At 45.0% G+C, this 18,624-nt stretch overlaps 1 protein-coding gene across 2 annotated transcripts in view; it reads left to right on the top strand.

Moving 5' to 3' along the window:
• The window catches only part of LOC308281804 (equilibrative nucleoside transporter 1-like), a 57,736-nt gene that overhangs the window by 13,322 nt on the left and 25,790 nt on the right, over positions 1 to 18,624 (top strand). Inside the window, exons 2-3 of one of the 2 annotated variants that reach the window (XM_080722116.1) lie at positions 17,086 to 17,148; positions 18,350 to 18,431. In XM_080722116.1, the coding sequence (XP_080578242.1) occupies positions 17,120 to 17,148; positions 18,350 to 18,431 (111 nt within the window). In that variant the 5' untranslated portion in view covers positions 17,086 to 17,119. Of the gene's footprint in view, positions 1 to 17,080; positions 17,149 to 18,349; positions 18,432 to 18,624 lie in introns of both variants that reach the window. The other variant, XM_080722115.1, reaches the window with a different exon arrangement.

Raw genomic sequence — 18,624 nt, 5'->3', positions numbered from 1 at the left:
CTGGCACAATGTGGGGGGGCACAGATGTGAGCTTGTACATCGGCTATTTTAAAATAGCCAACATTTAAATATGTACAGGGACTCAATACAGTCATTTGTATGGAGACGTTTTAATTTTAGAAATGGCTTCATAATTGATTGAGCTACGATCAAATCAAACTGTGGTGTCTTTCTTTGCTTCCTAGATAGCCGTGTGTCGCACCTTACATTTTATAGTTATTTTTGGGTGGGCACAAAAACGAAATGGGTGGGCCGAGGGGACTCAGGGGTAGAGTGGCCGGCAGTGCGGCCAGATGAGAACCGCAAGGTTGGATCCCGGGCTCCCCCAGAGTTAGTGTTGAAGAGTCCTTGAGCAAGACTCTGAACCCCTAACTGCTCCTGGTGAGCAGGTTGGTGTTAATTATCAAGACTCTGAACCCCTAACTGCTCCTGATGAGCAGGTTGGTGTTAATTATCAAGACTCTGAACCCCTAACTGCTCCTGATGAGCAGGTTGGTGTTAATTATCAAGACTCTGAACCCCTAACTGCTCCTGATGAGCAGGTTGGTGTTAATTATCAAGACTCTGAACCCCTAACTGCTCCTGATGAGCAGGTTGGTGTTAATTATCAAGACTCTGAACCCCTAACTGCTCCTGATGAGCAGGTTGGTGTTAATTATCAAGACTCTGAACCCCTAACTGCTCCTGATGAGCAGGTTGGTGTTAATTATCAAGACTCTGAACCCCTAACTGCTCCTGATGAGCAGGTTGGTGTTAATTATCAAGACTCTGAACCCCTAACTGCTCCTGATGAGCAGGTTGGTGTTAATTATCAAGACTCTGAACCCCTAACTGCTCCTGATGAGCAGGTTGGTGTTAATTATCAAGACTCTGAACCCCTAACTGCTCCTGATGAGCAGGTTGGTGTTAATTATCAAGACTCTGAACCCCTAACTGCTCCTGATGAGCAGGTTGGTGTTAATTATCAAGACTCTGAACCCCTAACTGCTCCTGATGAGCAGGTTGGTGCCAAGCATGGTTTCCTCTGACATCACTGTATGAATGTGTGTGTGAATGGTTGAATGTAAGTGTGTGTGAATGGGTGAATGTAATGAATGTGTGTGTGAATGGGTGAATGTAATGAATGTGTGTGTGAATGGGTGAATGTAATGAATGTGTGTGTGAATGGGTGAATGTAATGAATGTGTGTGTGAATGGGTGAATGTAATGAATGTGTGTGTGAATGGGTGAATGTAATGAATGTGTGTGTGAATGGGTGAATGTAAAGACCTTTGCATAAAGAAAGTGTTATATAATAATATAAATGCACCATTTACAGCATGGCTTTGAAAGTAATTTCATACGTCAGCTAAACGTCTGTCTGCTGCTACTCTCCGTTCCTCTTCTCTCTGCTTCCTCAGCCCAGCAGGAACAACCTGACACAACAGGTTGATATCTATGACACCACAAAGCAAGGACAGCTGACCTCTGACCTTTAAAAGCACATGGTGTCTGTCTTCTACCAGGGACGTGCAGAGAACCTTGGAGAGGCAGGGGCTGACATTTGGTGAAAATATTGAAAATAGCAGACCTTCAAGCTCGCTATGACGCGTTGTGAGCTTGGAGGTCTGCTATTTTCAGTACTTGATACCACACTGAACTAAGCATAATCAAGTCAGTACTGGAGATGTGGCCTAACGGCATGGATTTCTAGAGAGGGCAATTCTTGCTGCATTCAAGTTCAGGAGAGTTTGGACAAGACAATTAATTCTCTTGAATGCTGCCTTCAGGTATGGCATGGAAAGAGGGGGCATTTGCATTTCTTCGACCATAGTAAAAACTGCATTCATGTTCTGGAGAGGGCACTTTTTACAGACCGATAAAAGGGCAGGGGCTCAAGCCCCCTTTGATGTCTATGTGTGCACGTGCCTATCTCCTACACTGTCTGTCTCTCAGCTGTCCTACCGTCTGTCTGTCTCTCCTACACTGTCTGTCTCTCCTACACTGTCTGTCTCTCCTACACTGTCTGTCTCTCCTATAGTGTCTGTCTCTCCTACACTGTCTGTCTCTCCTACACTGTCTGTCTCTCCTACAGTGTCTGTCTCTCCTACACTGTCTGTCTCTCCTATAGTGTCTATCTCTCCTACACTGTCTGTCTCTCCTACACTGTCTGTCTCTCCTACAGTGTCTGTCTCTCCTACACTGTCTGTCTCTCCTATAGTGTCTGTCTCTCCTACACTGTCTGTCTCTCCTACACTGTCTGTCTCTCCTACACTGTCTGTTTCTCCTACAGTGTCTGTCTCTCCTACACTGTCTGTCTCTCCTACACTGTCTGTCTCTCCTATAGTGTCTGTCTCTCCTACACTGTCTGTCTGTCTCTCCTACAGTGTCTGTCTCTCCTACACTGTCTGTCTCTCCTATAGTGTCTGTCTCTCCTACACTGTCTGTCTGTCTCTCCTACAGTGTCTGTCTCTCCTACACTGTCTGTCTCTCCTACAGTGTCTGTCTCTCCTACACTGTCTGTCTCTCCTACAGTGTCTGTCTCTCCTACACTGTCTGTCTCTCCTACACTGTCTGTCTCTCCTACAGTGTCTGTCTCTCCTACACTGTCTGTCTCTCCTATAGTGTCTGTCTCTCCTACACTGTCTGTCTCTCCTACACTGTCTGTCTCTCCTACACTGTCTGTTTCTCCTACAGTGTCTGTCTCTCCTACACTGTCTGTCTCTCCTACACTGTCTGTCTCTCCTATAGTGTCTGTCTCTCCTACACTGTCTGTCTGTCTCTCCTACAGTGTCTGTCTCTCCTACACTGTCTGTCTCTCCTATAGTGTCTGTCTCTCCTACACTGTCTGTCTGTCTCTCCTACAGTGTCTGTCTCTCCTACACTGTCTGTCTCTCCTACAGTGTCTGTCTCTCCTACACTGTCTGTCTCTCCTACAGTGTCTGTCTCTCCTACACTGTCTGTCTCTCCTACAGTGTCTGTCTCTCCTATAGTGTCTGTCTCTCCTACAGTGTCTGTCTCTCCTACAGTGTCTGTCTCTCCTACAGTGTCTGTCTCTCCTACAGTGTCTGTCTCTCCTACACTGTCTGTCTCTCCTACAGTGTCTGTCTCTCCTATAGTGTCTGTCTCTCCTACAGTGTCTGTCTCTCCTACAGTGTCTGTCTCTCCTACACTGTCTGTCTCTCCTACAGTGTCTGTCTCTCCTACACTGTCTGTCTCTCCTACAGTATAGTGTCTATCTCACTTACACTGTCTGTCTCTCCTACACTGTCTGTCTCTCCTACACTGTCTGTCTCTCCTACACTGTCTGTCTCTCCTATAGTGTCTGTCTCTCCTACAGTGTCTGTCTCTCCTACAGTGTCTCTCTCAGTTGCTCTCAGCTCTCTCATGGTCTGTCTCTGTAAAGAATAAGAAGAAAATAAACAAACAAACAAACATTGGTTCATAATGACTATTGGGTCCTGGCCATAATGTCTTATAAATGACTCTACATTCCAGCATGTCTAATGTACGGTCTGAGAAGCAGAGTAATTACCTCTGACAGGAAGGGGTTACAAAGATAAGATTCCCAGATGATCCTGAAAATGAAGCCTTCCTGAACACTGCTCATCTCCCAGTTTATTACTGCACCACCTCGTTGATTCAGTCTTAGCCTTAACTAGATACTGGATGTACAGTTTATTAGGTTCAGGTTCAGGTTCAGGTTTATTAGTCAAATGCATATCCATACAGGTATAGACATACAATGAAATGCTTGTGCCAAGAGCACTCTCAGCCTTATTACTGCACCACCTCATTGATTCAGTCTTAGCCTTAACTAGATACTGTACTCTGCACTGTTGCACCCATGGTCTTGTATTTACCTTTTATGCCATGTTTTCTGTGTAGTGTAATGTGATGTGTTATGTTATGTTTTTATGTTTTCCTGTGGGGACTGTGGATGTAAACTATATCTTTGCTAAATCTGGTGTATTTACGTTGCATTGCTAAAATATATGGTTCAAGCCTCGGCCTCATGGTGGCGCTAGAAGAGGGCCATGTGAGAAAAGGGTTGGAGGTTTTTGTTTGCCAGCCGAGGAGTGTGTGTGCAAAGTTTGGCATGGATAGGGGCAACGATGGCGGAGATATGAGTAGGGCAAAAGTGTGACGTGACGTGACGTGACGTGACGTGACGTGACGGACAGAGTGACTCACTGACGGACAGACAGCTGGTGGAGGTTTTGATAGTAACTGCGACCTGACGATCGAAACAACCCCACGCAGACCATATATATATATATATATATATATATATATATATATATATATATATATATATATATATATATATATATGTATATATATATGTATATATATATATATATATATATATATATATATATATATATATATTGTCCATGTGTGGAATGGAAAGAATGGAATGCATGTGCAGATAGAAAACAACGTAATGCTTCCTATGGTTGACACGGCATCAAATCATATCTTAATTATGTTTTATGTTCACATGCATTCCATAGGGCTGAACCACACATGGACATCCTAACATCAACACTGGTCCCTTGATTAACCCATTCAGAACAAGTACACAGTATTGTGTATTATTATTTTATGCTTTAACTATTGAAAAAATAGCAGATATACAAGCTCACAGTGCGGCACCGAGTGCTGCGCTGTGAGCTTGTAGATCTGCTATTTTTGAAAAATCATGACAATTAGATTTTTGACCCGATTCCATAAGTGTCTTTTGAATCCTTCTATGTTTTTTTAAAAAACCCTATGTTTCTATGTCAGCAATCTGGCCAGCCATCGTCAAAGAAAAGGTCCTTTTCACTTAACTGGAGCTCAGTTAGTCTGTTCTTGAGAGACTACTATGTCAGTGGTGCTCAAACCTTTTCATGTGAAGGACCCCCAAAATGACATGTATTTGGCCAAGGACACCCATCTCAAAATATTTAGTTCCAGGGACCCCCCAGAAGCAAAATTTTAGTTACAAACGTTTGCTTTGAAAAATACATATATTCAAAGATTTGCACACATTTTCACTTCTTTTTCAAGAATAGCAGATATACAAGCTCACAGCGCTGTGCGCTTGTATATCTGCTATTTTTCAATAGTTAAAGCGTTCAATAATCCTAGGCCTAAATGGGCTTTTAAAGTCTTGGCTACAAGTTAATCAAATAATAGTACGCTTGCTTCCATCCAGTCATCGGCGTTGGATTCATGTTCATGTGTATTTTCACTTTCAGACAAAACTCGACCTTTTGCTCTGTACTTGGTCTGCTCTTTTCCCCTGCCCAACCTCTTCACCAAAGACCGCCGATCTACAAGCTCACAACGCATCGCAGCGCTTTGCGTTGTGAGATTCTTAGGCCACATTCTCATAATATAATTCGGTTTAGTCATGCGAATGGGAGGGGTGAAGTTGCTACATTCTTGCATATTTAATTGATACGTTTGCGCTCGTACTACACTTTGTCATCCGAAACAAGGAATCGTCCACGTCTGTCCATGGGACATGTATGTATCCAAGCTGCATAATAATGCCTCCTCCATCTACCTATGTTTATTAATTCTTCAAGTTCAACCGCAGGACCGCCGCCAAATTGAGGCGTAGGCGTTATCCTATTTATCTGCGATTGACGGTCGTAAACGGGCGATCGAAGAATAAAACCAGCGGTGGCGGGAGGGACTCGCAAAATCTACCAGCAATAAACCAGACAGAAAATAAATTAGCAAGATATGAATATCTACGAAGAGTAGAACGTCAACGATTCTCTCTCTCTCTCTCTCTCTCTCTCTCTCTCTCTCTCGCATGTATTTATGTGATAAATACATGACGATAAATACATGTGATAAAGTAAATGCCAATACAGAAAATAAAAAGGCCAAGGTCATCTTGTACTCTTGAAGGAATGTTTATAAAGCACATTTTGCAGTGTTTAAAGCAACAAGTTCACCCAGTCCTTCAGCTGGAGTCAAGTTAGTTAGCATTTTTGTTTTTTTGTTTTTTTAGGTTTCTTTAGAACTTTGATTATATTGTGTTTTTCTCTAGATAGATATCCATTTACATTGTTATATTGCTGTTAATGTACTGACATATTATATTGTTTATTATTGTGATGTTGTATCTGCTTATTGTTGGATTAAAAGCGTCTGCTAAATGCCTAAACTATAAACTGTAAACTGTAAGTACATTTGACTTTCATGTGCAGTTGAGTTACTCAACTGCTGGAGTAAGCTACTAGAGGAGGCTATGTGCATGCATACAGTGAGTGGCAAATCGAGTGGCAAAGTGAGTGTAATGTTGTTTAATGCAATCAGACTTTTCTGTATGGGCTGTCATGGCCAGAAAGTAGTTTAATGCCAATCAGTAGGCGTCCCCCACACCCTCTATATTACTAGTAAGACGCCTCAGGGAGACAAATTCTTGGCCATCTGGCCAGTGATGTATATCGGACCAATTACCCATATATGGAGATCCATGTACTGTATATAGTACATCCCTTTTATGCCCATACATGGAGATCCCTGTCTGAACCAGCCGCACCGATATGTTAGATTACAATCTATCTTTACTGTGGCTCCAGTAGCGAGTGAATGTGTGAAACAGGAAGATCCTCATCATCTCTGTTTGTCTGAGCAGGGAGTCCTGCTGATTGGACACAATGAGCAGGGAGTCCTGCTGATTGGACACAATGAGCAGGGAGTCCTGCTGATTGGACACAATGAGCAGGGAGTCCTGCTGATTGGAGCAGGGAGTGAGAGTCCTGCTGATTGGACACAATGAGCAGGGAGTGAAAGTGAGTGTTATGGTTCTGACTAGGGTGTCATACAGTCTGAGTGCTGTTTAAACAGTAACGTTTAGCCATGAGGGGTAAGGCAACATATTATAGAGCTCTTTAGATTTAAAGGGATATATAAAAAAAAAAATGTTTGTCTAATCAGGCTTTTATGAACATCCTAGATATTTGAAGTAAATGTTATCAGGCCCTCCAGGCCCAGGGCCTCAGTAAGGCCCAGGGCCTCAGTAAGGGCCAGGGCCTCAGTAAGGCCCAGGGCCTCAGTAAGGGCCAGGGCCTCAGTAAGGCCCAGGGCCTCAGTAAGGCCCTGGGCCTCAGTAAGGCCCAGGGCCTCAGTAAGGGCCAGGGCCTCAGTAAGGCCCAGGGCCTCAGTAAGGCCCAGGGCCTCAGTAAGGCCCTGGGCCTCAGTAAGGCCCAGGGCCTCAGTAAGGCCCAGGGCCTCAGTAAGGGCCAGGGCCTCAGTAAGGGCCAGGGCCTCAGTAAGGCCCAGGGCCTCAGTAAGGCCCTGGGCCTAAGTAAGGCCCAGGGCCTCAGTAAGGGCCAGGGCCTCAGTAAGGCCCAGGGCCTCAGTAAGGCCCAGGGCCTCAGTAAGGCCCTGGGCCTCAGTAAGGCCCAGGGCCTCAGTAAGGGCCAGGGCCTCAGTAAGGCCCAGGGCCTCAGTAAGGGCGAGTGCCAAAGTCCGGTAGTACCTCGGACGGCCACTAGTAAATTCAGACGGCCGGTGCTTTATTCGGACGGCTGGCAGGTACATTCGGACTTTGGCACTCGCCCTCTCTCCAGGGCCTCTCCCCATACACACCTATTGTAACTTCAAAGTCCATTTAAACCATGATAGATTCATTAAAAACACCCATTATTGTTTCATGTATTTTTTATAATTATTAAAAAAAAAAAAAAAAATACAATAACACATTTTTTTAAATAAATGAAAAAAGTTATTGAAAAAACACGGCCTGCTCACTTATTAGGATGGTAATATGAGTCAAAATAATTGGTGTTTTTTAATGAATCTATCATGGTTAAAATGGAGTTTGAAGTTACAATGGGTGTGTGTGGGGAGAGGCCCTGGGCCTGGAGGGCTGGATAATATTTACATCAAATATCTAAATATTGAATGAAGCAAATAAAAAATCAGGGTGTTCATAAAAGCCTGATTAGACGATAAAATGAAAATGACCCCTTTTCCTGAAAACTTGGTTGATGGAGTTTAGTATTGCAAGTGGAATCACACGATCTGTTAGCACAGAAACACATCATTTCACCCTCATTCTGAGATGTAGTTGTCTGGCAACCCAGGGTTCTAAACAAGTACAATGCAGTGGAAGTCAGGAGCAAAACAACTAGCCATTATTTATGTGCTATTTTAATCGTGACATTTTCAAGAAAAGAACAGTAAATACCGAGTTGAAACGGCACATATGAACTGTTACTCAGAGACCCACAGTGGATTAGTCATTTAGGCAGTAGCGTAGCGCTTTGGAGGCCGGACGCGACCGGACTCCGTGTGGTCGGAAAATTCCCACATGGACGGCACCGAACGGTGCACGAGCGTGTAAACGCGTGCATACCCCCCCCCCCCCCCGCGCGAGAGGCGCGAAAAAACCCCACCCCGCGAATCTGCGATAACTACAAGCAATACTTTAATCAGTGGCTACTACTATGCATAACAGGTTTCTAGTGGTGAATGTGTGAGCGTCCTCAAGCCCCCTCTATTCATATGGATATATAGCCTACTTTAACACCTAGGTTTCCAGCTGTGACTGTTGGTGTACTCTCTTGGTGTACTAATGTGGATATAGTCTCACAGCACTGCTCGTCGGTGCTGGAGCATTTAACACTACGGTGTAGACCGTTCTACTTGCCCAGGGAATTTCCTTGTGTGTTGCTGACGGCTGTATACATCCCACCAGAAGTGAGTGCATCCGAAGCTATGGACGAGCTGAGCGATGTCATAGGCAAGCAGGAAAATAAGCACCCGGAAGCCATATCAATCGTGGCTGGGGACTTTAACCACTGCAACTTGAAATCGGTGCTGCCACACTTTTACCAGCACGTTAAGTGCCCAACAAGGAAGGAAAGGACGCTGGATCATTGCTATTCCACCATCAAGGCTGCCTACAGAGCGGTCCAACGGCCCCACTTTGGGAAATCTGACCACCATGCGGTGCTACTGCTACCTGCCTACAAGCAGAGAATGAAGAGCGAGCAACCCAAGGAGAGGTCTGTTCAGTGCTGGTCCACAGATAATGTATCTAAACTCCAGGGCTGCTTTGAATCGACAGAATGGTCCATCTTCAAAGACTCAGCCACAAGTTTGGATAACTACGCTGACACTGTCATCAGCTATGTTAAATTCTGTGTGGATAATTGCATCCCAGCGCGAACCGTTCGCTCTTATCCCAACGAGAAGCCGTGGATGAACCATGATACTCGTCTGAAGTTGAGAGACCGCCGAGCCGCCTTTCAATCTGGGGACGAGGAACGGTACAAAAAATCCAGATACGACCTGAGAAGGGCGATCAGAGACACTAAGAGACAATATAGGGACAAACTGGAGAACAACTATAGTGGCTGTGACGCACGGCGTATGTGGAGAGGGCTGCAGGCGATTACGGATTACAAACTGAAGCCGGCTGTTATTAACACCTCGGACTCTCTACCGGACGAATTGAATAACTTTTTCGCCCGCTTTGAAACTCACAACACGGACCCAGTTACACCGGTGCGGGGAACACCCGGTGCGGTGGAGCTGCAGGTGACACAACGAGATGTGAGTAAAACTTTTAAAAGTGTTGGGACTCATAAGGCGGCCGGCCCTGACGGGATTGCCTCACGTGTCCTTAAGTTGTGTTTCGACCAGCTTTCGGGAGTCTTTACTGACATTTTTAATATGTCCCTGTCATTGTGTGTGGTACCGTTGTGTTTTAAGGAAACCATAATTGTACCCATAGCAAAGAAAAAACCTGTCGCATGTCTTAATGATTATCGCCCTGTGGCTTTGACCTCTGTTCTTATGAAGTGTCTGGAAAAAATGGTTATATCACATATAACGCACATTATCCCTGCCAATACTGATCCATTACAGTTTGCATACTGTGCTAATAGATCAGTCGATGATGCTATTTCTCTCGCACTACACATTGCCTTGAAACATCTGGAGAAAAGGAACTCTTATGTCAGACTACTCTTCATAGATTATAGCTCTGCCTTTAACACGATTGTACCATCTAAGCTTGTGTTGAAACTCAGGGGTCTTGGTCTTGGCAGTAGTATCTGCAACTGGCTGTTTGACTTTTTGACAGGCAGGCCACAATCTGTACGAATAGGGAACAAGCATTCATCTAAGATATTGACCAGGACTGGAGCGCCCCAGGGCTGCTGCCTCAGTCCCTTGTTGTATAGTCTGTTCACCTATGATTGTGTTGCCAGGTGTGGCAATAATTCTATTCTCAAATTTGCAGATGACACCACGGTTATAGGACTAATATCCAACGATGATGAGAGGGCCTATAGGAGGGAAATTGAAGAGCTAACCCTATGGTGCCAGAATAACAATCTCTCTCTAAATGTTAGTAAAACAAAAGAGATCATCGTTGACTTTAGGAAGTCTAAAGTCAATCACAGTCCCTTAACCATAAATGGTTCACCTGTAGACATAGTGGACAGTTTCAAATTCCTGGGTGTTCACATAACAAACTCACTCACATGGTCTCAAAACAGCGAAGGTATCCTTATGAAAGCGCAGCAGCGATTGTACTTTCTGAGGCGCCTCAGGAGATTTGGCCTGAGCACCAAGGCTCTTGTTAATTTCTATCGCTGTACCATAGAAAGTGTTTTGACAGGATGCATCACAGTGTGGTTTGGTAACGTGACTGTTCAAGACAGTACACAGTTACAGAGAATTGTGAAGAGAGCTGCCAAAATCATTGGCACAGAATTACCACAGCTACACACAATCTATAACACACGCTGTAAGAAAAAGACAGAGAACATCTTAAAGGACAGCTGTCACCCCGCCCATTCCCTGTTCTATCTCCTCCCATACAAAAAACGTTACCAGAGCATCAAATCTCACACCACCCGTTTCAGTAATAGTTTTTATGCTCAAGCAATCAGGATGCTTAACGAAGAGATGGAAGCGAGACGTAGGTAGTCATGTGCAATATACGCAGTTTTTAAACTGTACACTGTTACACTGTATGGTTGTTTTGTTGTTTTTGGGTTGTCCTGGGTGACCTGTTGTTGTCTTGTTTTTTGGTGTGTAATAAGGCTGAGAGTGCTCTTGGCACAAGCATTTCATTGTATGTCTATACCTGTATGGATATGCATTTGACTAATAAACCTGAACCTGAACCTGAATACTATGTGCATGTGTCGATGTGTGTGTGTCCTCAATGCATGGCTCCATTACTGTAGTATAGTGTTTGAGCTTCGTTCAAGGCAAACTTTGTTTCTCTAGCCTACTGCAGCGCTGTATTTTCTAAATGAATTAAAAGAAAGTAGAACATAAAATCTTAAGTAACAATGCAAATGTAACTAGAAAACTATTGTTTTCCCACCATTAGATCTGCTGACATCCTTTCTATCTAAATAGCCTCTAGAGGTCAATAAATGACCGTCCGCCCAGTACAGAAAAGAAAATCCCAAAGCATCACTGCATTTAGAGTTTTTATGACTTCCCAACGCCACTTGACAAAGCAAGATCACTTTTTTTAACAGTTTAACACTTTCAGAGTTAAATTAACGCTGATGGTTTAAATCAAACAATAAGAGTAAACTTTTTAACAAACTTTTTAACAAAGAGTGTAAATTAACTGTGCACAGTGGCGTCAGTTCAGGAAAAGCTAAGGTAACAATGCTGCTAATTAACAATAATACATTGCACCTGTGCTGACCTGCTGAACCCGGGAATAAACCATGTGTCAAGATAAGTGTTGAGGAGAATATAATACCTGGTGAAAGCAATCATTTTGTTCTGATTTGGATTGTTTTTAGTTTAAAGTAATTTAATAACAGAATAATAAACACATATAGTAGTCAAAGAGACATTTGAGAATTTATTTTAATAAGTATTTATTTTTCCCCCTGGAACCAAGGTATGGCAGCTTCCATACCTTGCCATACCCAATTGACGCCTGTGTGTGTGTGTGTGTGTGTGTGTGTGTGTGTGTGTGTGTGTGTGTGTGTGTGTGTGTGTGTATGTGTGTGTGTGTGTGTGTGTGTGTGTGTGTGTGTGTGTGTGTGCGTGCGTGCGTGCGTGCGTGCGTGCGTGTGTGTGTGCGTGTGTGTGTGTGTGTGTGTGTGTGTGTGTGTGTGCGTGTGTGTGTGTGTGTGTGGACTACGCAGAAAAAATAATCAATGTTAATGAGAGGCCTACAAATTTATACACTCTCAGAGGTACATTAAAGCTAATGGTTTCAGGGTACAGTAGGGTACAGTATGGTACAGTAGGGTACAGTAGGGTACAGTATGGTACAGTAGGGTACAGTAGGGTACAGTAGGGTACAGTAGGTTATGTTGCTGCTGTTATGAGCAGTGGTTGTGGTGACCCTGAACGACCTCTGTTTAGGAGAGCATGAGGAATTCAGGAGTTGACTGACAAACATGCTCCTCCCTGACCCTCACTCACACACACATGCACAGGCGCACACGCACACACACACACACACACACACACACACACACACACACCCTAACCCTAAATGCATTTATTGCAACCGTCAGGTCGCAGTTACTATCATAACCTCCATTGCCTGTCAGTCCCTCCGTCTGTCTGTCCGTCACGTCACGTCACACTTTTGCCCTTCTCATATCTCTGCCACCGTTGCCCCGATCCATGCCAAACTTTGCACACACACTCCATGGCTGCCAAACCACCAAAACCTCCACCCCTCATTTCTCACATGGCCCTCTTCTAGTGCCACCATGAGGCCGATTCTTGCAAACATTTTTGGACACTGCTCCATACAGATTTTGCCCTAAAATCGTGCAAAGTGGTACAAAGTATGTCTAGAGTCATGTCAAACCAAATGGATCTGTCCCATTTAGCGCCACCTTCAAGGCTGATTTTTACATGCGACCCGACGGTCGCTTATCTCCCGATTGGGGAGTCTTAGAAGGTTTACAAAGTTTCAGAGAAGTATGAAAAGGAAAGAAGTACTGTTGTGTACAGTAAAAAGAGCAAGGCTGGTCCGGGTTCATACCACTTAGGCACATAGGCATGGATGCCTGGTGTCGGCGGCGGTTCGATTCCCGATACGGACGGCCTTTGCCATGTGTCGCTCCCACCATCTCTCCCACCATCTCTCCCCCCCATTTCCTGTCAGTCTACTGCCCTATCAATAGACACAAAAGCCCCCCCCCCCCTCTCTTTAAAAAACATTCAACGCTCATAAGTGTCACAACACAAATAGCAATACTTAAAGCACAACTAAACAATGCAGTGCCAAACTAACGTGTTCAAACAGTCAATGCTAGTCAGTGCTAAATCTCACTGATGGATGGAGGGAGGGATGGATGGATGGATGGATGGATGTAGGGATGGATGGATGGATGGAGGGAGGGATAGATGGATGGATGGATGGATGGATGTAGGGATGGATGGATGGATGGAGGGATGGAGGGATGGATGGATGGAGGGATGGATGGATGTAGGGATGGAGGGATGGATGGATGGATGGATGGATGGAGGGAGGGATGGATGGATGGAGGGATGGAGGGATGGATGGATGGAGGGAGGGATAGATGGATGGATGGATGTAGGGATGGAGGGATGGATGGATGGATGGATGGATGGAGGGATGGATGGAGGGAGGGATGGAGGGAGGGATGGAGGGATGGAGGGATGAATGGATGTAGGGATGGAGGGATGGATGGATGGATGGATGGATGGAGGGAGGGAGGGATGGATGGATGGAGGGATGGATGGATGTAGGGATGGAGGGATGGATGGATGGATGGATGGAGGGATGGATGGATGGAGGGATGGATGGATGGATGGATGGATGGATGGAGGGATGGATGGATGTAGGGATGGAGGGATGGATGGATGGATGGATGTAGGGATGGAGGGATGGATGGATGGAGGGATGGAGGGATGGATGGATGTAGGGATGGAGGGATGGATGGATGGAGGGATGGATGGATGGATGGATGGAGGGAGGAGGATGGATGGATGGAGGGATGGAGGGATGGATGGATGTAGGGATGGATGGATGGATGGATGGAGGGATGGATGGATGGAGGGATGGAGGGATGGATGGATGTAGGGATGGAGGGATGGATGGATGTAGGGATGGAGGGAGGGATGGATGGAGGGAGAGATGGATGGAGGGATGGAGGGATGGAGGGAGGGATGGATGGAGGGATGGATGGATGGATGGATGGATGTAGGGATGGAGGGAGGGATGGATGGAGGGAGAGATGGATGGATGGATGGAGGGATGGAGGGATGGAGGGAGGGATGGATGGAGGGATGGATGGATGGATGGATGGATGTAGGGATGGATGTAGGGATGGAGGGAGGGATGGAGGGAGGGATGGATGGAGGGAGAGATGGATGGATGGAGGGAGGGATGGAGGGATGGATGGATGGAGGATGGATGGATGTAGGATGGATGGATGGATGGATGTAGGGATGGAGGGAGGGATGGAGGGATGGATAGAGGGAAGGAGGGAGGGATGGATGGATGGAGGGATGGATGGATGGATGGATGGATGGATGGATGGAGGGAGGGATGGAGGGATGGATGGATGGATGGATGGATGGATGGAGGGAAGGAGGGATAGATGGATGGATGGATGGAGGGAGGGAGGGAGGGATGGATGGAGGGATGGATGGAGGTATGGATGGATGGATGGAGGGAAGGAGGGAGGGATGGATGGATGGATGGAGGGAAGGAGGGAGGGATGGATGGATGGATGGAGGGAAGGAGGGAGGGATGGATGGATGGAGGGATGGATGGATGGATGGATGGATGGATGGATGGAGGGAGGGAGGGATGGAGGGATGGATGGATGGATGGATGGATGGATCTAGGGAAGGAGGGATAGATGGATGGATGGATGGAGGGAGGGAGGGAGGGAGGGATGGATGGAGGTATGGATGGATGGATGGAGGGATGGATGGAGGTATGGATGGATGGATGGAGGGATGGATGGAGGTATGGATGGATGGATGGAGGGATGGATGGAGGTATGGATGGATGGAGGGAGGGAGGGAGGGAGGGAGGGATGGATGGATGGATGGAGGGATGGAGGGAGGGAGAGAGAGATAGAAAGGTGAATAGTTTTCAGGTTTCTCTAAGCCCTGCTGCCTGCCTTGTACAAGGTGGTACTGATGTGATGACATCACACTATAAATTATTATAGGTTTTGTTTATCTCACAAGACTGATAGAGAGAGAGAGAGAGAGAGAGAGAGAGAGAGAGAGAGAGAGTTCATGGCTGAGTGCTACTGAAATTGGAAAACTATGGCATGTCCCTGTTGAAATGAAAAAAATATATATATTAATATACCTTGGAGTTAAGAAATAATAATAATAAGGAAATAAGAAAAACGTCAAACTGGAAGATTGATTGTGGGGTTTGGCTTTGGAAAGTACACTTTGATGACGTATAAAGTGTCATGTCTCCGGTGACACCTAAATCATGTTCTGAACTAAAAACGAATTGGCTGCATATTTATGAGCCGTTTCAGGTTTGAAATATGAATACACAGAGTCACTGTATAAGAGGATAAATGGAGGGAGAGAGAGAGAGAGAGAGAGAGAGAGAGAGAGAGAGAGAGAGAGAGAGAGAGGGCAAAGTTGGCACCGTTGGTATGAACCAACAGCTTTTCACTATCAGCCGTTCGCACACACACACACACACACACACACACACACACACACACACACACACACACACACACAGGGAGGAGTTAGTATAACTCACAGTGAAGTTCAGGGGTGTCACACCAAATTCTGGTAGTGAATTTGGTGTGGGGGGCCCGCAATACTGCGGGCCCCCCATGAATGTTCTTCATAGTGCAGGGTGTTTAACCCATTTAGACTGGGAACGCATTATTATGCATTCTTTTGCTTTAACTACTGAAAAAATAGCAGACATACAAGCTCACAGCGCGGCACAGAGTGTGAAAATGTGTGCAAGTCTTTGAATATTTCAAATCCTTCTAAGGTTTTTTGAAAAACCTATGTTTCTATGTCAGTGGTGCTTAAACCTTTTCATGTCAAGGACCCCCAAAATGATATGTATTTGGCCACGGACCCCCCATCTCAAAGTTTTTAGTTCCAGGGACCCCCTCAGAAGCAGAATTTGAGATACAAATGTTCGCTGTATTTAAAAATAGTAAACCACAACCTCCACCCCTCATTTCTCACATGCCCCTCTTCTAGCGCCACCAGGAGGCAGATTCTTGCAAAACACATTTTTGGACACTGCTCCTACAGATTTGGGCCTGAAATCACACAAAGCGGTACACAGTATCTCTACAGTCATGTCATCAACATGGATCTGTCCCATTTCCCATATTCCCTCCTGATTGGCTACCATTGCCTTCTAAAGTTTGTGTATGCGACCTGACGGTCGCTTATCTCCCGATTAGGGAGTCTTAAGGGGAACACACACCGGACGCGGAGGCGGCGCGTCAAAACATACGGCCCCATTATGTTCAATGAACGAACCCACACCAGCGGCGTCAGACGCACGCAACCGCGGGACTGCCGCCTCACCTGCCGCGCCGATACGCCGCTGTTCTATTTTTCCAGCGTTGCCGCGCGGAGAACATGTTCTCCCATGGTTCTCCCCACCGGGGGAAATGGATGTGCTGTGTGGCAGCGCGCCGCATCCAGTTGGGGTTACCGCGCGGCACTTCACGTGCGTCGATACGGCGACGCGCCGCTGCGCAGCCGTTCGCGTTCAGTGTGTGCTCCCCTTTACTGGTGCATGTTGTGTAGTCAGCTCCATAAAGGTTTGTATTCCTTCAGTCAATGCAGCCCAAATACATATGAATGTTGGGGGGGGGGGGGGGGGGGGCTGACATGAACATGTTTGTCTTAACCTTGTTATGAACACCTCTGATCTCAAACACTTGTCTTTAAACACGTGCACACACGCGCACGCGCACGTGTGCGTGTGCGCGTGCGTGTGCGTGTGTGCACGTGTTTAAAGACAAGTGTTTGAGATCAGAGCGTGAGATCAGAGCGTGCGCGACGCACACGCACACGCACACGCACACGCACACACACACACACACACACACACACACACACACAGTCATATTGTTGTCTGTGTGTTTTCCAGAGCAGCTGTTGACCTGTGAAGGAGGGGTGTGTTGTAACCATGGCGACCACAGCAGCTCCCAGAGACAAGTCAGTGCAACTTAGAAATGTTTTATATTTCATAATATTATGTTTAATATTTAATAATACTGGTTATCTATCTATGAAGATAATATCTGACAACTTAGAAATATTTAATATTATATGTTTAATATCTGATATATAGATATGTATGTGTACTATTGTGTTTGTGCGTGCGTGTGCGTGTGTGTGAGAGAGAGATAGAGTGAATGAATGAATGAATGAATGAATGAATGAAAAAGTATTTTGTGTCTTGTCATAAAGACCCATCCATCCCTTACGGGATTATAAGACACCACAGCATAAGGAAACACAACAAAAACAGAAACTGCCCAACATAATTAAATACAAATAAAAAGACAATGTTTGGTTCATATCCCAAAATCAATATACATTGTATATACGTTTTCTTACTCCGTTTGTCCCAGGCTTTCTCAAAATATTCTTCAAGTGCAAATATCTTGTGTTCAAAAATCCAACTAAGACCAAGGCTACACTAATCTGGATCTTTTTCCAAACTCAGATTTTCGTATAGAAAAATATCTACTGTAGGTCCACACGACCAAAATATTAAAGTCTAAAAAAATCCATGCCTACACAGATCCACTGAATCGGATATATATTTTTTCAAATCTTCACTTGTTCATGCGATTACAAAAACATTCGGTTTAGCATCTGAAATATTCATCTGCGTGTGGCAGCAAGCACCGATCGCACAACAACATGTGCGATTGGAAAAAGATCCATATTCATGTAGCTCATGATACAAGCGGCAGGAGAACATGAAGTGGAACTCATTCTTAATATCATTTATGTCACAATAAATGCAAACCCTCTCATATGTGCAGGTATAATGTTATAATGTGTGCAGGTATAATGTTTTAATGTGTGCACTGTGCAGGTATAATGTTATAATGTGTGCACTGTGCAGGTATAATGTTATAATGTGTGCAGGTATAATGTTTTAATGTGTGCACTGTGCAGGTATAATGTTATAATGTGTGCAGGTATAATGTTATAATGTGTGCACTGTGCAGGTATAATGTTATAATGTGTGCACTGTGCAGGTATAATGTTATAATGTGTGCACTGTGCAGGTATAATGTTATAATGTGTGCACTGTGCAGGTATAATGTTATAATGTGTGCACTGTGCAGGTATAATGTTTTAATGTGTGCACTGTGCAGGTATAATGTTATAATGTGTGCAGGTATAATGGTGTCTGGCTGGTCTTCTTCATGCTGGGTTTAGGAACGTTGCTGCCATGGAACTTCTTCATGACTGCTGGGATGGTAGATATCTCTTTATTATATGTAAACTATGACTGTTGGGATGGTAGATATCTCTTCATTATATGTAAACTATGACTGTTGGGATGGTAGATATCTCTTTATTATATGTAAACTATGACTGTTGGGATGGTAGATATCTCTTCATTATATGTAAACTATGACTGTTGGGATGGTAGATATCTCTTTATTATAT

The sequence above is a fragment of the Nannobrachium achirus genome, assembly GCF_963921795.1.
Source record: "Nannobrachium achirus genome assembly, chromosome: 3".
NCBI lineage: Eukaryota > Metazoa > Chordata > Actinopteri > Myctophiformes > Myctophidae > Nannobrachium > Nannobrachium achirus.
The sequence above is the reverse complement of the archived record's forward strand: the minus strand, read 5'-3'. Positions and strand labels throughout refer to the sequence as shown.